The sequence below is a fragment of the Panulirus ornatus genome, chromosome 50, assembly GCF_036320965.1.
Source record: "Panulirus ornatus isolate Po-2019 chromosome 50, ASM3632096v1, whole genome shotgun sequence".
Classification (NCBI taxonomy): domain Eukaryota; kingdom Metazoa; phylum Arthropoda; class Malacostraca; order Decapoda; family Palinuridae; genus Panulirus; species Panulirus ornatus.
Genome location: NC_092273.1, coordinates 25,977,363 through 25,997,894, shown reverse-complemented (window position 1 = coordinate 25,997,894; position 20,532 = coordinate 25,977,363). Strand labels below are relative to the sequence as shown.

At 48.0% G+C, this 20,532-nt stretch overlaps 1 protein-coding gene across 1 annotated transcript in view; it reads left to right on the top strand.

Annotated features, from left to right (window-relative positions):
* The window catches only part of SLO2 (slowpoke 2), a 1,142,188-nt gene that overhangs the window by 558,374 nt on the left and 563,282 nt on the right, over positions 1 to 20,532 (top strand). The window contains 2 exon segments of the mRNA XM_071691568.1: positions 6,769 to 6,863; positions 10,285 to 10,468. Coding sequence (XP_071547669.1) covers positions 6,769 to 6,863; positions 10,285 to 10,468 — 279 coding nt within the window.

Below are 20,532 nucleotides of genomic sequence, written 5' to 3'. Positions count from 1 at the left end.
GAAGAGAAGTGAAACATTCAAACCCAACCAGTTCGAGAATCAAAGTTCTCTCTCTCTCTCTCTCTCTCTCTCTCTCTCTCTCTCTCTCTCTCTCTCTCTCTCTCTCTCTCTCTCTCTCTCCAAAACTTTTGTGAAGAGAAGTGAAACATTCAAACCCAACCGGTTTGAGAATCAAAGTTTCTCTCTCTCTCTCTCTCTCTCTCTCTCTCTCTCTCTCTCTCTCTCTCTCTCTCTCTCTCTCTCTCTCTCTCTCCAAAACGATGACGTCGTACCCTTCCGTGAACGTTGGTGACGTCATATTCTCCCTCGCTACGCGATGATGACGTCACGGCCTCTCCCTGTGATGTACTTAAAGGCATAGCGGTCCCCTCCCTCCACGTCGCATTGTGATATCTTGTATCGTTATGATATCATAAGGCTCCAGGCGGTCCCCTCCCTCCCCGTCGCATTGTGATATCTTGTATCTTTATGATATCATAAGGCTCCAGACGAATTTTGCTCTCCTGTCTGATGATGATGTCACATGATATCCTAATGTTTTCGACGTGTTATGATATCCTGTTTCATGATAACGAAAAGATACTTTCCCTTGCAAATAGCTCAGGCGTGACCTTCCCACTTTATAAAGGCTACTTAAATCCCTTTATTTAAAGCTGTTGGACTTTAAGAAATGGCCATTTGAACTTGCCATGCCATTTCCCAAGTGCCCCTATGAATGTTAATAACTTTTTAATTCACCTTCAAGTAAAATATGACGGTTTTCCAGATCTCATTATTGGACAGAGCGCTTCCCTGTAATGACATCATGCCTCTCTCCCACCACCTCTTACAATAACTCACCCCCTTTCCCTGCCACTTAATGAGGCGCACGTCATCTCTCACATGCCAGCTGCCTCTCGTCTGTTTCTATCTGCGCGAATCTGGGCCGGGCCACGGGCATCGGCAACCGATATTTCAGTCAACCAAAACTATAGAACCCACTAATGTATCGGTGAGTTTATAATGATCCAGTGTGTGTGAGTAGGAAGAGGCAAAGTTCGTAATGATCCAGTGTGTGTGAGTTGGAAGAGGCAAAGTTCGTAATGATCCAGTGTGTGTGAGTTGGAAGAGGCAAAGTTCGTAATGATCCAGTGTGTGTGGGTAGGAAGAGGCAAAGTTCGTAATGATACAGTGTGTGTGTGAGTAGGAAGAGGCAGAGTTCGTAATGATCCAATGTGTGTGTGAGTAGGAAGAGGCAAAGTTCGTAATGATCCAATGTGTGTGTAAGTAGGAAGAAGCAAAGTTCGTAATGATCCAATGTGTGTGTGAGTAGGAAGAGGCAAAGTTCGTAATGATCCAGTGTGTGTGAGTAGGAAGAGGCAAAGTTCGTAATGATCCCATGTGTGTGTGAGTAGGAAGAGGCAAAGTACGTAATGATCCAATATGTATGTGAGTAGGAAGAGGCAAAGTTCATAATGATCCAGTCTGTGTGAGTAGGAAGAGGCAAAGTACGTAATGATCCAATGTGTGCGAGTAGGAAGAGGCAAAGTTCGTAATGATCCAATATGTGTGTGAGTAGGAAGAGGCAGAGTTCGTAATGATCCAGTGTGTGTGAGTAGGAAGAGGCAAAGTTCGTAATGATCAGTGTGTGTGAGTAGGAAGAGGCGAAGTTCGTAATGATCCAATGTGTGTGTGAGTAGGAAGAGGCAAAGTTCGTAATGATCCAGTGTGTGTGAGTAGGAAGAGGCAAAGTTCGTAATGATCCAGTGTGTGTGTGAGTAGGAAGAGGCAAAGTTCGTAATGATCCAGTGTGTGTGTGTGAGTAGGAAGAGGCAAAGTTCGTAATGATCCAGTGTGTGTGAGTAGGAAGAGGCAAAGTTCGTAATGATCCAGTGTGTGTGAGTAGGAAGAGGCAAAGTTCGTAATGATCCAGTGTGTGTGAGTAGGAAGAGGCAAAGATCGTAATGATCAGTGTGTGTGAGTAGGAAGAGGCAAAGATCGTAATGATCCAGTGTGTGTGAGTAGGAAGAGGCAAAGTTCGTAATGATCCAGTGTGTGTGTGTGTGAGTAGGAAGAGGCAAAGTTCATAATGATCCAGTGTGTGTGAGTAGGAAGAGGCAAAGATCGTAATGATCCAGTGTGTGTGAGTAGGAAGAGGCAAAGTTCGTAATGATCCAGTGTGTGTGAGTAGGAGGAAGCAAAGTTCGTGATGATACAGCGTGTGTGAGTAGGAAGAGGCAAAGTTCGTACTGATCCAGTGTGTGTGAGTAGGAAGAGGCAAAGTTCGTAATGATCCAGTGTGTGTGAGTAGGAGGAGGCAAAGTTCGTAATGATTCAGTGTGTGTGTGAGTGGGGAGAGGCAAAGTTCGTAATGATCTAGTGTGTGTGAGTAGGAGGAAGCAAAGTTCATATAGTGTGTGTGAGTAGGAGGAAGCATAGTTCGTGATGATACAGCGTGTGTGAGTAGGAGGGAGCATAGTTCATAATGATCGAGTTTGTGTGAGTAGGAGGGAGCAAAACTCATAATGATCCAGCGTGTGTGAGTAGGAGAAAGCAAAGTTCGAAGAGTATTAGAGATCTGATGTGATGGGAAGCGTCTCTTTATTCGCCATACTTCACCGCGCACATACAGTAGCCATAAGACATACTGAAGTCCCAGAGTTTCGGGTAAACGCCTGGAAGAACCTGAACAGAGCCATTTGCGTCCCTGCCTATCAAGACAGAGTACAGGTCTGGCACTGTCTCGGACGGAACACCCCCCCACGATCCAAGATCTGTCGAACCCCCCCCCTCTCTGTATCTCCACCTGTTGAAATCGAGCACTCGGGACAGGGTCGCTCTTTGATGCCTCTTGTCGAACCCCGAGCCAGTTCTCGTCCGTCGCTGCCTGTTAAAGGAGGCGTATCAGTACACAGCTTCGATCAGTGAGCGACTGGTCGAAGGTTTATCGAACAAAACCCCCCCTCCCCCACTCGTGTCTCTGCCTGTTGACACAGAGGGCTGGGGACGCCTCCGGTTGGTCGAGACAGGGGGCTGTCCGGGCGCACAGCTCCAGCAGATGCTACCAGACACACGTATGAAATGAGTAGAGAAAAAAGGACGTGGGTCTTATTCAGCCCCATCGCACCACCACAGCGTAAAGCTAGAGTTGCCGCTGGGAGCCGCTAGAGGCGCCCTGTGTTATGAGTGGGTTGTTCTATCCAGATTAGGTCTTCATCCAAACTTTTTATATGGACAAATCTCAATGATATCAAGTATTTCTGGGATTGTGTGTGTGTGTGTGTGTGTGTGTGTGTGTGTGTGTGTGTGTGTGGTTAGGCCATTCTTCGTCTGTTTCCTGGCGCTACTTCGCTGACGCGAGAAACACCGATTATGTATCATGATAATAATAGATAATAATAATAATGATAATAATAATAATAATAATAATAATAATATACACGTATGATGACCCAAACTGACAGGAATTGAAGACGCAAGAATCCCAAGCTTTCGTCTCCATTGCCAGACATTCTCAAGGCTACTCGGTTCCACTGAGAATGTCTTGCAATACAACTTGGAACTCTTGGGGTTTCATTTCATGTGAGTCGGGGTAAGTTACTTACCTCTTCCATACTGATATATATATATATATATATATATATATATATATATATATATATATATATATATATATATATATATATATATATATATATATATACACAAACACATAGACACGTATATACCACGCAGAAGGTCCTGGGTTCGAATCCTTATTTTTGAAGGGCATAATATATATATATATATATATATATATATATATATATATATATATATATATATATATATGAGAGAGAAAAATCCATTAGCGAAGAGATGGACCTAATTAGAGTGAGAATTTCGGTGTGTGTGTGTGTGTGTGTGTGTGTGTGTGTGTGTGTGTAGTCCCCGTCGTCAAGAGGTGTTGGTGCAGCCTCGCCGGAGTTAATTTTCATCTCCCGGGGGCTGTAACATACAGGCAGGAGGAGTCCGGTAACGCCCGTGTCTCGGTACCACGAGAGCTATAGGTCTCGCACTCGACCATATGCCACCTACACCTTGATGTTATGCTTGCTCCTCACTCCCTCCACATCTGAGGACCTGTTGATCATCTTCACTCATCCTCTCCATACGTCCAAACCAAATTTTAGCCCACCAAGTTCAGCTCGTCTCCTTTATACTGTGCTTACTATTTACATATATCTATGTCTGTCTATCTCTCTGTCTGTCTGACTGTCTATCTATATGTCTGTCTGCCTGTCTAGTTTAAGTCGTCACTCTCTCGTCGTCTGACGCCTGTCCACGACCAACTACCTCCCTCGTCATTAAGACCCTTAGAATAAAAGTATTTAAAGAACGTTTTTATTCTGAACATTTGAAGCAATTCCTTGGCCTTGTTTATGGTTTAAATCTGATGCTCTTCTCATTTCAGTCATTTGTTTTCTGGTCCGTATTGTTACGTTTATGCTTCGGCTCGTGTGGAGAGGCAGTGGAGACCAATTATCTAATAACTAGTTGGTCGCTCTTCAGTTTCTGTCGTCTTTTGCCTCTGGTCAGCGTCATCAACAGTTCGGTCGTGTTCGTCTTCAGCGACCGTTGTGTCGTTCTCCTCCCTACAGCCTCCCACTGCCTGCACGACACACCACGACACGCTTCGTTACTTCTTTCGCCCCTCGTAGTTTCGTAATGCCGCTCACCTACTTACATAATCTACTTGTATAAATTTCCCGTCGAGACAGTACGTCTCCCTCGATTCTCTCCTAACTCACTGATGATCTAACCCGGCCATCCGTCGCTCTACCTCCCATACCTTCCGGATTACTTTTTCCTCCGTCAGGTCTTCGTCAGGAGCGTGTCCTTGCCACCGTAGGGCTCTTGTACCTCCTGAACATGCGCTAGGAAATTAGTAACACTCACATGCCACGGGGGCCTAGATTGTCACTTACTGTGACGTTGATTAGTTCTACAACCTGCGTACCACATTAGGGAATTAGTAACACTCGCATGCCACGGGGGCACAGATTATCCCTTCCTGTGACGTTGTGTCCAGAAATGAGACTTTGCTGGGATTGTCGACCCCCAGACCTCGACGTAAACGACCACTGGGGACGATTGCTTAACCTTGGACCTGGCCGGTCAAGGTCACGCCATCATTGTCGTACTCGAGGTCGTGCCTCAGGGTCGTACCTGAGGGAGTCGTATCCGTCGTGCTTCAAGGTCGTACCCCGTCGTGCTTCAAGGTCGTACCCCGTCGTGCCTCAGGGTCGTACCCCGTCGTGTCTCAGGGTCGAATCCGTCGTGCCTCAGGGTCGAATCCGTCGTGCCTAAGGGTCGTACCCCGTCGTGCCTCAGGGTTGTACCCCGTCGTGCCTCAGGGTTGTACCCCGTCGTGCCTCAGGGTCGTACCCCGTCGTGCCTCAGGGTCGAATCCGTCGTGCCTCAGGGTCGTACCCCGTCGTGTCTCAGGGTCGAATCCGTCGTGCCTCAGGGTCGAATCCGTCGTGCCTCAGGGTCGTAACCCGTCGTGCCTCAGGGTCGTACCCCGTCGTGCCTCAGGGTCGTACCCCGTCGTGCCTAAGGGTCGTACCCCGTCGTGCCTCAGGGTCGTACCCCGTCGTGCCTCAGGGTCGTAACCCGTCGTGCCTCAGGGTCGTACCCCGTCGTGCCTCAGGGTCGTACCCCGTCGTGCCTCAGGGTCGAATCCGTCGTGCCTCAGGGTCGTACCCCGTCGTGCCCCAGGGTCGTACCCCGTCGTGCTCCATGGTTATCATATTCATCATTCAATGCACCGTTTTTTGCTCAAGTCTGAGAATAAAGATGAAATTACATATTGATTTGTACAGGATTCTCAAAATGGCCCTTCGATCCACAAATAAGATGTAAATACAATTGACCGCAATTAATTTCTCAGTTTTATTAACAGATGTTTCTATACGAGAGCCTTGTGTGTGTGTGTGTGTGTGTGTGTGTGTGTGTGTGTGTGTGTGTGTGTGTGCCGTTCATATGTATGACGTAGCATGTAAGAGATTATTCTCCCACTTCGAAAACCACTGACGAACTGACTTGACTCTCCATAACCTGCTAAACCAATACAGTGGGTCTTCAAACCCCGAACCTCCTCCCCAGCGAACAATCCGGTTTATGGAGGAGTCCGGATAAGAGAAACACGTCTGTATATATACGTGAATGATATGGATGTGACCAGATGCTTGGAGACTGCCGGATTGGGCCCCGATGTCCTCTTTTGTGCACCGTTGCTCTAGTATTGAATAACAGGATTGAATATATATATATATATATATATATATATATATATATATATATATATATATATATATATATATATATATACTCCCACGAGTCCACGGGGGGAAATGAAACACGATAAGTTCCCTAGTGCACTTTCGTGTAATAATCACATCATCAGGGGAGACACAAGAGAGAAATATAACAGTCAGTTGATATACAACGAAGAGACGTAGCTAGGACGCTATATTTTCACACATTGCAAACAAAATCTTATTCCGTCTGAAATCTAGAAGCCAAAAAAGAATGTGACGCACCTGTTGATTACTTGACCCAACAAAAAGCTAAATTGCTCGTTAGAATCTTTGTTTTAACGACCTCTTCCCTGACCACCTCCTCCCACCTTTCCATGACGACCCCCCCATCATTGGAACGACCACAGCCACGGTGTTACCAGCGTGGACTGGAATGAACCTGATGATCATTTTCCTTTTCTTTTTTTTCTTCCTCTCTGCCATGCAGAACGATCTCCACCGCGCCATGCAGAGGTCGCAGTCGGCGCTCAGTCAGCAACTCATGATCCTCTCAGCCACATTCATGTGTCTTGTCTTTACCAGGTGAGTCCCAGGTGGTCCTTGTCTTTACCAGGTGAGTCTGAAATGGGTCTTGTCTTTACCAGTAGTCTCTCATGTGGTCCTTGTCTTTACCAGGTGAGTCTCAGGTGGGTCTAGTCTTTACCAGGTGAGTCTGAAATGGGTTTTTTCTTTACCAGGTGAGTCTCATGTGGTCCTTGTCTTTACCAGGTGAGTCTCAGGTGGGTCTAGTCTTTACCAGGTGAGTCTGAAATGGGTCTTTTCTTTACCAGGTGAGTCTCATGTGGTCCTTGTCTTTACCAGGTGAGTCTCAGGTGGGTCTAGTCTTTACCAGGTGAGTCTCAGGTGGTCCTTGTCTTTACCAGGTGAGTCTCAGGTGGGTCTTGTCTTTACCAGGTGAGTCCCAGGTGGGTCTTGTCTTTACCAGGTGAGTCTCTTGGGTCTTGTCTTTACCAGGTGAGTCTCTTGGGTCTTGTCTTTACCAGGTAAGTCTCTTGGGTCTTGTCTTTACCAGGTGAGTCCCAGGTGGGTCTTGTCTTTACTAGGTGAGTCTCAGGTGGGTCTTGTCTTTGCCAGGTGAGTCTCTTGGGTCTTGTCTTTGCCAGGTGAGTCTCAGGTGGGTCTTGTCTTTGCCAGGTGAGTCTCAGGTGGGTCTTGTCTTTGCCAGGCGAGTCTCTTGGGTCTTGTCTTTGCCAGGTGAGTCTCAGGTGGGTCTTGTCTTTGCCAGGTGAGTCTCTTGGGTCTTGTCTTTGCCAGGTGAGTCTCTTGGGTCTTGTCTTTGCCAGGTGAGTCTCTTGGGTCTTGTCTTTGCCAGGTGAGTCTCTTGGGTCTTGTCTTTGCCAGGTGAGTCTCTTGGGTCTTGTCTTTACCAGGTGAGTCCCAGGTGGGTCTTGTCTTTACTAGGTGAGTCTCAGGTGGGTCTTGTCTTTACCAGGTGAGTCTCAGGTGGGTCTTGTCTTTACCAGGTGAGTCTCAGATGGGTCTTGTCTTTACCAGGTGAGTCTCAGGTGGGTCTTGTCTTTGCCAGGTGAGTCTCAGGTGGGTCTTGTCTTTGCCAGGTGAGTCTCTTGGGTCTTGTCTTTACCAGGCGAGTCCCAGGTGGGTCTTGTCTTTACCAGGTGAGTCCCAGGTGGGTCTTGTTTTTACCAGGTGAGTCCCAGGTGGGTCTTGTCTTTACCAGGTGAGTCTCAGGTGGGTCTTGTCTTTACCAGGTGAGTCTCAGGTGGGTCTTGTCTTTACCAGGTGAGTCTCAGGTGGGTCTTGTCTTTGCCAGGTGAGTCTCTTGGGCCTTGTCTTTACCAGGTGAGTCCCAGGTGGGTCTTGTCTTTACCAGGTGAGTCTCAGGTGGGTCTTGTCTTTACCAGGTGAGTCTCAGGTGGGTCTTGTCTTTACCAGGTGAGTCTCAGATGGGTCTTGTCTTTACCAGGTGAGTCTCAGGTGGGTCTTGTCTTTGCCAGGTGAGTCTCTTGGGTCTTGTCTTTACCAGGTGAGTCTCAGGTGGGTCTTGTCTTTGCCAGGTGAGTCTCTTGGGTCTTGTCTTTACCAGGTGAGTCCCAGGTGGGTCTTGTCTTTACCAGGTGAGTCTCAGGTGGGTCTTGTCTTTACCAGGTGAGTCTCAGGTGGGTCTTGTCTTTACCAGGTGAGTCTCAGGTGGGTCTTGTCTTTACCAGGTGAGTCTCAGATGGGTCTTGTCTTTACCAGGTGAGTCTCAGGTGGGTCTTGTCTTTGCCAGGTGAGTCCCAGGTGGGTCTTGTCTTTGCCAGGTGAGTCTCTTGGGTCTTGTCTTTACCAGGTGCGTCCCAGGTGTATCTTGTCTTTACCAGGTGAGTCCCAGGTGTATCTTGTCTTTACCAGGTGAGTCCCAGGTGGGTCTTGTCTTTACCAGGTGAGTCCCAGGTGGGTCTTGTCTTTACCAGGTGAGTCCCAGGTGGGTCTTGTCTTTACCAGGTGAGTCCCAGGTGGGTCTTGTCTTCACCAGGTGAGTCTCGTGTTTCTTGTCTTACCAAGTGAGTCTGAAATGGGTCTTTTCTTTACCAGGTGAGTCTCAGGTGGGTCTTGTCTTTACCAGGTGAGTCTCTTGGGTCTAGTCTTTACCAGGTGAGTCCCAGGTGGGTCTTGTCTTTACCAGGTGAGTCTCTTGGGTCTAGTCTTTACCAGGTGAGTCTCAGGTGGGTCTTGTCTTTACCAGGTGAGTCCCAGGTGGGTCTAGTCTTTACCAGGTGAATCTCAGGTGGGTCTTGTCTTTACCAAGTGAGTCCCAGGTGGGTCTTGTCTTTACCAGGTGAGTCTCAGGTGGGTCTTGTCTTTACCAGGTGAGTCCCAGGTGGGTCTTGTCTTTACCAGGTGAGTCTCAGGTGGGTCTTGTCTTTACCAGGTGAGTCCCAGGTGGGTCTTGTCTTTACCAGGTGAGTCTCAGGTGGGTCTTGTCTTTACCAGGTGATATGGATGAAGGCAGCAAGTATATGTACGTGTATAAGTCTGTTGTTGTATATGTATGTATACGTTCAAATGTATAGGTGTCTATATATGTGTGTGTGTGTGTGTGTGTGTGTGTGTAGGCGTTTATGTATATACATGTGTGTGTGGGTGGGTTGGGCCATTCTTTCGTCTGTTTCCTTGCGCTACCTCGCTAACGCGGGAGACAGCGAACTAGTAGAATGTATATATATATATATATATATATATATATATATATATATATATATAGATAGATAGATAGATATAGATATAGATAGAGAGATAGATAGATTTTGAGGTGGTTTGATGGAGTATGTAATGAAAGGTTAAGAGAGATGTGTGGTAATAAAAAGAGCGTGGTTGAGAGAGAAGAGGGTGCTTTAAAATGGTTTGGTCACATGGAGAGAATGAGCGGGGAAAGATTGACAAAGAGGATATATGTGCCAGAGGTAGAGGGAACGAGGAGAAGTGGGAGACCAAATTGGAGGTGGAAAGATGGAGTGAAAAAGATTTTGAGTGATCGGGGCCTGAACATACAGGAGGGTGAAAGGCGTGCAAGGAATAGAGTGAATTGGAACGATGTGGTATACCGGGGTCGACGTGCTGTCAGTGGATTGAACCAGGACATGAGACGCGTCTTGGGTAAACCATGGAAAGCTCTGTGGGGCCCTTGGCATAGAAGGAGCTGCGTTACACAGCCCTTGGCATAGAAGGAGTTGCGTTACACAGCCCTTGGCATAAGAGGAGTTGCGTAATGCAGCCCTCGACATAGGAGTTGCATAACGCAGCCCTTGGCGTGCAAGGAGTTGTGTAACGGTGCCCTTGGCATACAAGGAGTTGCGTCACGCAGCCCTTAGCATGAAAGGAGTTGCGTAACGTGGGCGTAACGTAGCCCTTGGCGTAGGAGGAGTTGCGTAACGTGTGGCCTCCCTCTCGTGCCATACGGTCATTAATGCAGCAGGTCGTGTGTCTCCTCCCCTGGGTGCAGCGTGTGTGGGATCCAGCACTTCCAGCGGGCCGGCCATCGCCACCTGAACCTCTTCCAAGCGGTTTACTACGTCATCGTCACGTTCTCCACCGTGGGCTATGGCGACTTCGTCCCCGACATCTGGCCCTCCCAGCTTTTCATGGTCATCATGATCTGCGTGGCCCTCATCGTTCTCCCCAGCCAGGTAAGCTCCCCAGCTTAACCTTCTTCTCCCCCAACCCCAGGTGAGTGAGCCACCCCACTGGGGTAAGCGTCGCTACACGCTCTCCCCCAGGGGAAGGGGTTTGCTACACCTGGCTGAGATCTTGTATTGCCCTTTCCCCTCGGAAGTGGGCTTCTCCCCACCTGGGCAAGCTCTATCCACCCCACTGGATAAGCTTCTCCCCACCTGGGCAAGCTCTGTCCTCCCAGTGGGTAAGCTTGTCCCTGCCTGGGCAAGCTTCTTCCAACCACTGGGTAAGCTTCTCCCCCCCCCCCCCACATGGACAAGCTCCATCCTCCCACTGGGTAAGCTTCTCCCCCCCACATGGGCAAGCTCCATCCTCCCATTGGGTAAGCTTCTCCCTCCCCCACATGGACAAGCTCCATCCTCCCACTGGGTAAGCTTCTCCCCCCCACATGGGCAAGCTCCATCCTCCCATTGGGTAAGCTTCTCCCTCCCCCACATGGTCAAGCTCCATCCGCCCACTGGGTAACCTTCTCCCCCCCCACATGGGCAAGCTCCATCCACCCATTGGGTAAGCTTCTCCCCCCCCCCCCCCACATGGACAAGCTCCATCCTCCCACTGGGTAAGCTTCTCCCCCCCACATGGGCAAGCTCCATCCTCCCATTGGGTAAGCTTCTCCCTCCCCCACATGGACAAGCTCCATCCTCCCACTGGGTAAGCTTCTCCCCCCCACATGGGCAAGCTCCATCCTCTCACTGGATAACCTTCTCCCTCCCCCACATGGGCAAGCTCCATCCTCTCACTGGGTAAGCTTCTCCCTCACCTGTGGAAGCGTTTTTTAAGCTGAGCCTTGTGGATCAGCCAGGTGGATCTTATCCACTGAGGAGAACATCTGCTGCCACCCATGTACACAGATGACCCCCCCCCACTCCACCTCGTCCCCTCCCCTTCATTCCCCTCTCCGTCCCCTTTCCCCTCTCCCTCCCCCTTACGCACGAGTGGGCCCTCCCAGTTCATGCGCGTTCCCTCCCACTCACTTTCAGCGAGTCTCCTCCCCCCACTCTTACAGGCTTAGATCCTCTCTTGCCCGCGCCTATCAGCTCTTGCCCACTCAGATCGGCTCTTGCCCACTCAGATCGGCTTTTGCCCACTCAGATCGGCTCTTGCCCACTCAGATCGGCTTTTGCCCTCTCAGATCAGCTCTTGACCACTCAGATTGGCTTTTGCCTTTTCAGATCGGCTTTTGCTCTCTCAGATAGGCTATTGGCCACTCAGATCCGTTCTTGCTCACTCAGATCAGCTCTTGCCCACTCAGATCAGCTCTTGACCACTCAGATCAGCTCTTGACCACTCAGCTCCTGCCGACTCAGATCAGATCTTGACCACTCAGATCCGTTCTTGCCTACTCAGATCGGCTTTTGCCTACTCAGATCAGGTCTTGCCCACTCAGATCAGCTCTTGACCACTCAGATCGGCTCTTGCACACTCAGATCAGCTCTTGACCACTCGGATCGGCTTTTGCCCACTCACATCGTCTTTTGCCCACTCACATCAGCTCTTGACCACTCAGAACGGCCCTTGCCCACTCAGATCGACCCTTGCCCACTCAGATCGACCCTTGCCCACTCAGATCGACCCTTGCCCACTCAGATCGACCCTTGCCCACTCAGATCGACCCTTGCCCGCTCAGATCGACCCTTGCCCGCTCAGATCGACCCTTGCCCACTCAGATCGGCCCTAGCCCACTCAGATCGACCCTTGCCTACTCAGATCGACCCTAGCCCACTCAGATCGACCCTTGCCCACTCAGATCGACCCTAGCCCACTCAGATCGACCCTAGCCCACTCAGATCGACCCTAGCCCACTCAGATCGACCCTAGCCCACTCAGATCGACCCTAGCCCACTCAGATCGACCCTTGCCCACTCAGATCGACCCTAGCCCACTCAGATCCGACCCTAGCCAACTCAGATCGACCCTAGCTCACTCAGATCGACGCTTGCCCACTCAGATCGACCTGTCGTAAGGCAAGCTAGATCTGCCACACACACACACACACACACACACACACACACACACACACACACACACACACATTAACCCCAGCTAAGTTAGAGTGACACCTGCCTCTCCACCAGGGGCCTCTCCCCCAGCAGGAGCCAGACGCCCTCCTGGCGTGGGGGCGTCTCCCAGGGACACGTCCATTAAATGATGTTATCTGTGGGCGTCCTGCGTTGGGAGTGTTGCCGCCGGGGATGTGATAAAAGGCGGGAGATAAGAGCTGGCTTAATCACCAGCCTCCACCCGTGAGGCCTGGGGGGGTCAACACGGCTCAGGAGTTAGGGATCAATTTGATCCTCATGGCTCGGGAGTTAGGGATCAGTTTAACCCTCAGGAGTTAGGGATCAGTTTGACCTTCACGGCTCAGGAGTTGCTCGGGAGTTAGGGATCTATTTGACCTTCACGGCTCAGGAGTTAGGGATCAGTTTGATCCTCACGGCTCAGGAGTTAGGGATCAGTTTGACCCTCACGGCTCAGGAGTTAGGGATCAATTTGATCCTCACGTCATGGGAGTTAGGGATCAATTTGATCCTCAGGAGTTATGGATCAGTTTGATCTTCACGGCTCAGGAGTTAGGGATCAATTTGACCCTCACAGCTCAGGAGTTAGGGATCAGTTTGACCCTTACAGCTCAGGAGTTAGGGATCAGTTTGATCCTCACGGCTCGGGAGTTAGGGATCAGTTTAACCCTCAGGAGTTAGGGATCAGTTTGACCCTCACGGCTCAGGAGTTGCTCGGGAGTTAGGGATCTATTTGACCTTCACGCCTCAGGAGTTAGGGATCAGTTTGATCCTCACGGCTCAGGAGTTAGGGATCAGTTTGACCCTCACGGCTCAGGAGTTAGGGATCTATTTGACCCTCACGGCTCAGGAGTTAGGGATCAGTTTGACCGTCACGTCTTGGGAGTTAGGGATCAGTTTGACCCTCACGGCTCAGGAGTTAGGGATCAGTTTGACCCTCACGGCTCAGGAGTTAGGGATCTATTTGACCCTCACGGCTCAGGAGTTAGGGATCAATTTGACCCTCACGGCTCGGGAGTTCGGAATCAATTTGACCATCACGGCTCGAGAGTTAGGAATCTATTTGACCTTCACGATCTCTCTCTCTCTCTCTCTCTCTCTCTCTCTCTCTCTCTCTCTCTCTCTCTCTCTCTCTCTCTCTGTAATTAAGTTTGCCGCATCGTCACAGAGAGAGAGAGAGAGAGAGAGAGAGAGAGAGAGAGAGAGAGAGAGAGAGAGAGAGAGAGAGAGAGAGTTTCATGGGAATTGTGAAATATATGTTGAACATATATTTCCCTGGGGATAGGGGAGAAAGAATACTTCCCACGTATTCCCTGCGTGTCGTAGAAGGCGACTAAAAGGGAAGGGAGCGGGAGGCTGGAAATCCTCCCCTCTCGTTTTTTTTTTTTTTTTTTTTTTTAATTTTCCAAAAGAGGGAACAGAGAAGAGGGCCAGGTGAGGATATTCCCTCAAAGGCCCAGTCCACTGTTCTTAACGCTACCTCGCTATCGCGGGAAATAGCGAATAGTATAAAAAAAAAAAAAAGAAAAAATGTTGAACATTGGGGAGTGGGGGGCGCTTGCCTGCCTTGGGGAGCAGAAGAGAATGGTATCAGCAAGACGGTCAGCCACTGAGACTGAGATCAATATGACTGTAATCATTAAGACTGTAATCCTTAAGACTGTAATCATTAAGACTATAATCAAGATTATAATCATTAGACCATAATCATTAAGACTGTAATCATTAAGACTATAATCAAGATTATAATCATTAGACCATAATCATTAAGACTGTAATCATTAAGACTATAATCAAGATTATAATCATTAGACCATAATCATTAAGACTGTAATCATTAAGACTATAATCAAGATTATAATCATTAGACCATAATCATTAAGACTGTAATCATTAAGACTGTAATCATTAAGACTGTAATCATTGAGACTGTAATCATTGAGACCGTAATCATTAAGACAGGCAAACTCGGAGATGAGAGTTAGCTTCGAGCCTAACACGATGCTCTGCCGCTAACGACCCACGAAAGTGAAGGCAGACCCACGAAGGTGAAGGCAGACCCACGAATGTGAAGGCAGGCCCACGAAGGTGAAGGCAGGCCCACGAAGGTGAAGGCAGACCCACGAAGGTGAAGGCAGACCCACGAAGGTGAAGGCAGACCTACGAATGTGAAGGCAGACCCACGAAAGTGAAGGCAGACCCACGAAGGCGAAGGCAGACCCACGAAAGTGAAGGCAGACCCAGGAAGGCGAAGGCAGACCCACGAAAGTGAAGGCAGACCCACGAAAGTGAAGGCAGACCAACGAAAGTGAAGAAGAGAATTACCCTCGTTTTCCTTTTTTTTTCGTGAAAATGCATATTGTACTGTGCCTCTGTGGTGGGGTGGTTAGTGTTGATGACCACTAACTTACTGACTTGGGTTCCATCCACGGAGCGGGGTTGACGTCGGCACACAACTCGCCCAGCTGTTCATCCTTCGTATGGTTGGTCGACACATGGGGACCAACGTAAGCTGGGGGTAAAACACCACAGCTATGACGGGGCCAAGCCAGCTAACAGCTTTTACCTCGACTTGGCTTTAACCCAGGGGCGTCTAGACCCGGGGGAGACATGGCCCTCACACACACAGGCTGGCAAGCCTACCAAGGACTATCACTACTTTATCTTTTACTTTCTAATTTGCTTTGATAAATGGAACTTTTTGATTAAAAGACTGTCAGAGAAAAAAGAATAATGGATTGGTTTAACTGGTGGTCGGAGGCGGAGGGGAGCGAGGACATACCCAGCGGGCGTTCCCCTGGTTCGTAGGGGCGTCCTTCCGCGCCCACGAGGAGAACCGATGGGGCTACCAGGCCAGGGGGCCTCTCACTGTGGCGGGGTGTCGATTAAAGTAGAGGTCGAACACATGGTATCGACGCCCACTATGGTAGAATCGACTCATGGTACAAAGGAGACCTGGGCTACAGAAGGTACGTGGGAAAGCCAGGTCACGGAGGACCTGATTGTCGATGAGTAGGTCTTCTGCTGGAGGGGGAGGAGGTGAGTGGAAGGGCCTCCTACCCAGCGCACCACAGTGGGTGGAGACGGGGCAAGTGAGGGAGAAAGCTCTTCCTAATATGTCACGAGATGGAGACAGGATGGTAAAGCAGAAGTCTCCTTCCCCAACAGCCACCACTCCCTCAGGCACATTAGCCTCCATGGAAATGATAGTAAAGTAATACCAATATATATATATATATATATATATATATATATATATATATATATATATATATATATATATATATATATATATATACCCATTTTTGCTTTCCGAGATAATGTTCTCGACTTCCACACATTCTTCAAGGCTCCCAGAATTTTCGCCCCCTCCCCCACCCTATGATCCACTTCCGCTTCCATGGTTCCATCCGCTGCCAGATCCACTCTCAGATATCTAAAACACTTCACTTCCTCCAGTTTTTCTCCATTCAAACTCACCTCCCAATTGACTTGACCCTCAACCCTACTGTACCTAATAACCTTGCTCTTATTCACATTTACTCTTAACTTTCTTCTTTCACACACTTTACCAAACTCAGTCACCAGCTTCTGCAGTTTCTCACATGAATCAGCCACCAGCGCTGTATCATCAGCGAACAACAACTGACTCACTTCCCAAGCTCTCTCATCCCCAACAGACTTCATACTTGCCCCTCTTTCCAAAACTCTTGCATTCACCTCCCTAACAACCCCATCCATAAACAAATTAAACAACCATGGAGACATCACACACCCCTGCCGCAAACCTACATTCACTGAGAACCAATCACTTTCCTCTCTTCCTACACGTACACATGCCTTACATCCTCGATAAAAACTTTTCACTGCTTCTAACAACTTGCCTCCCACACCATATATTCTTAATACCTTCCACAGAGCATCTCTATCAACTCTATCATATGCCTTCTCCAGATCCATAAATGCTACATACAAATCCATTTGCTTTTCTAAGTATTTCTCACATACATTCTTCAAAGCAAACACCTGATCCACACATCCTCTACCACTTCTGAAACCACACTGCTCTTCCCCAATCTGATGCTCTGTACACGCCTTCACCCTCTCAATCAATATCCTCCCATATAATTTACCAGGAATACTCAACAAACTTATACCTCTGTAATTTGAGCACTCACTCTTATCCCCTTTGCCTTTGTACAATGGCACTATGCACGCATTCCGCCAATCCTCAGGCACCTCACCATGAGTCATACATACATTAAATAACCTTACCAACCAGTCAACAATACAGTCACCCCCTTGTTGTATGGTTGCGAGGCGTGGGCTATGGATAGAGTTGTGCGCAGGAGGATGGATGTGCTGGAAATGAGATGTTTGAGGACAATGTGTGGTGTGAGGTGGTTTGATCGAGAAAGTAACGTAAGGGTAAGAGAGATGTGTGGAAATAAAAAGAGCGTGGTTGAGAGAGCAGAAGAGGGTGTTTTGAAATGGTTCGGGCACATGGAGAGAATGAGTGAGGAAAGATTGACCAAGAGGATATATGTGTCGGAGGTGGAGGGAACGAGGAGAAGAGGGAGACCAAATTGGAGGTGGAAAGATGGAGTGAAAAAGATTTTGTGTGATCGGGGCCTGAACATGCAGGAGGGTGAAAGGAGGGCAAGGAATAGAGTGAATTGGAGCGATGTGGTATACCGGGGTTGACGTGCTGTCAGTGGATTGAATCAGGGCATGTGAAGCGTCTGGGGTAAACCATGGAAAGCTGTGTAGGTATGTATATTTGCGTGTGTGGACGTATGTATATACATGTGTATGGGGGTGGGTTGGGCCATTTCTTTCGTCTGTTTCGTTGCGCTACCTCGCAAACGCGGGAGACAGCGACAAAGCAAAAAAAAAAAAAAAAAAAAAATATATATATATATATATATATATATATATATATATATATATATATATATATATATATATATATATATTCCTGGGGATAGGGGAGAAAGAATACTTCCCACGTATTCCCTGCGTGTCGTAGAAGGCGACTAAAAGGGGAGGGAGGGGGGGGTGGGCTTGAAATCCTCCCCTCTTGTTTTTTTTTTAATTTTCCAAAAGAAGGAACAGAGAAGAGGGCCAGGTGAGGATATTCCCTCAAAGGCCCAGTCCACTGTTCTTAACGCTACCTCGCTAATGCGGGAAATGGGGAATAGTATGAAAGAGAAAGATATATATACATATACATATATAATAAGAGTTGGTGCATAAGATTGATTTTGACATATATTTCGGGGACCAGATAATATCGTCGCGTTTTCGAAAAACCTCGTTTGACAGTAAACAATTAAAAACAACATTCAAATGTCATTCGTAGAATTAATGAAGCTCCATTTACCAAACAGTGTGAGGGGACAATGTAACGCCTCCGCCCCGGGGGGTTAAAGCTGTCGCAGTGCACATGACATGATGGAAGGGCACCTTCCTCCTGCTGGGGGCAGGAGAAAGGAAGGGCTTCGTAGGGCCATCCACGCCCTGGTTCGACCTGACACACTCGTTACTGAAGGTGTTTATGTACCTTGGAGGAGTCCAGGACTGGAGGAGTCCAGGACTGGAGGAGTCCAGGACTGGAAGAGTCTAGGACTGGAGGAGTCCAGGACCGTAGAAGTCCAGGACCGGAGGAGTCCAGGACCGGAGGAGTCCAGGACCGTAGGAGTCCAGGACCGTAGGAGTCCAGGACCGTAGGAGTCCAGGACCGTAGGAGTCCAGGACTGTAGGAGTCCAGGACTGGAGGTCCCAGTGATAATGGTAATGAGAATATTGATTAGATTGAGTAATATGATCATTGATTAATTGTTCTCTCAGATCGTATGGAAGAGAATGATTAAGAATTGTAATTGGGGGAAAAGTAAATAATATATCGTAGTTTTTCTTTTCTTTTCTAACGGATGTATTTAGATATTTTATAATTTTTTTTCACAAAAAGAAGCAGACATCAAAAAATTATTTTGTTAAATATTTCAGAATTTTTGTTTTTTAATGTTCACTTATTTTGTTCGTTATATTTTCTGCACTATTTTTTTTGTTGCCATTTGTTTTAAGCACATTTCATAAGCATTTTTATTTTTGACCATTTGGATTGATTAAATCATTAATTGGAAAAAAGAATTAATCATTAATCATCTCAGACCAGAAGTGATTAATCAACCACGCCTTTAGTAGCTGTTTCAGCTGACCACAGGGGCGGGCTTGTGTGTGTGTGTGAGAGAGAGAGAGAGAGAGAGAGAGAGAGAGAGAGAGAGAGAGAGAGAGAGAGAGTGTCAACACCGCCTAGTTTGTTTGGCTAATTAACGTCCGGTTCTCTTTTTTTCTTTTCTATTTTTTTCTTTTATTTTTTTTTTGGGTAGACCAGGATGAGCAACCTCCGTTTTCTTTTCAATCTTTTCTTAAGTCTGTCCTGTAACGCTCCAGTAGGGGACACATCGTCCTTGGAAAAGAAATGAGAGAATCAGGGTTTGAAATGATTAATATGATTATCATAATTGCCTTGATATACATGAGCTGGGTTGTAGTTCAGACAGTTTGAAATATATATACTCTTTTTTTTTATTGTCTATATCGGCGTAAAAGCCACCCCGTTTTCCTTTTATTTTTTTGTTTACTTTTCAATGATTTCTGTAAACAGCTACGGGGAAAAAGTCCACAATTGGTATATAAGATTTTCACCTTTACAGAAGTTGGAATCACAATGCAAGTTTGCACATCTGTTCCATTTCTTTTTTTCTATTCGTTTTTTGGGGAATGTTATTGTCTAAATTCTTTTGAGATACATGACCTGAGATGAGAGAAAACAGGAATCCTGTGATGCTGTTGCATGAGGATTGAGTTTTCTGTCTGGTCTCGTGGTGCTGCTGTAGGAGAGGAGTTTGTCTGGTCTCGCGGTGCTGCTGTAGGAGAGGAGTTTTCTCGGATCTCGTGGTACTACTGCAGGAGAGGAGTTTTTTCGGATCTCGTGGTGCTGCTGCAGGAGAGGAGTTTTCTCGGATCTCGTGGTACTGCTGCAGGAGAGGAGTTTTTTCGGATCTCGTGGTGCTGCTGCAGGAGAGGAGTTTTTGTCTGGTCTCGTGGTGCTGCTGTAGGAGAGGAGTTTCTGTCTGGTCTCGTGGTGCTGCTACAGGAGAAGAGTTTTTTCGGATCTCGTGGTACTGCTGCAGGAGAGGAGTTTTTGTCTGGTCTCGTGGTGCTGCTGTAGGAGAGGAGTTTTCTCGGATCTCGTGGTGCTGCTGCAGGAGAGGAGTTTTCTCGGATCTCGTGGTGCTGCTGCAGGATGAAAAGAGGTTCTGCTACGGTCCCATGGTTGTAGTACAGGAGGAAGGGGGCGCTGTTAAGGTTCCACACGTCTGTTCTGCAGGAGGGCAGTGTCAAGATCCATTGGCTGCAGGAGGAAGGAGTCTGTACCGAGATTCCTTGATGTTCCTGCTGGTGCTCCAGGAGAGTATGAGACCTTACCAACGCCCCGTGACCGGAGACACACTCAGGCGGAAGTATGGGGGCGTTGGACCTCGTTAACCCTGGGGGATGGTATGACTGTCAGGGGTGTTAACCCTGGTGGTAGTTACCAGTCGTTGATGGTGGTAGTTACCGGTCGTTGATGGTGGTAGTTACCGGTCGTTGATGGTGGTAGTTACCAGTCGTTGATGGCGGTAGTTACCAGTCGTTGATGGTGGTAGTTACCGGTCGTTGATGGTGGTAGTTACCGGTCGTTGATGGTGGTAGTTACCAGTCGTTGATGGCGGTAGTTACCGGTCGTTGATGGTGGTAGTTACCAGTCGTTGATGGTGGTAGTTACCGGTCGTTGATGGTGGTAGTTACCTGTCGTTGATGGTGGTAGTTACCAGTCGTTAATGATGGTAGTTACCAGTCGTTGATGGTGGTAGTTACCAGTCGTTGATGGTGGTAGTTACCGGTCGTTGATGGTGGTAGTTACCGGTCGTTGATGGTGGTAGTTACCGGTC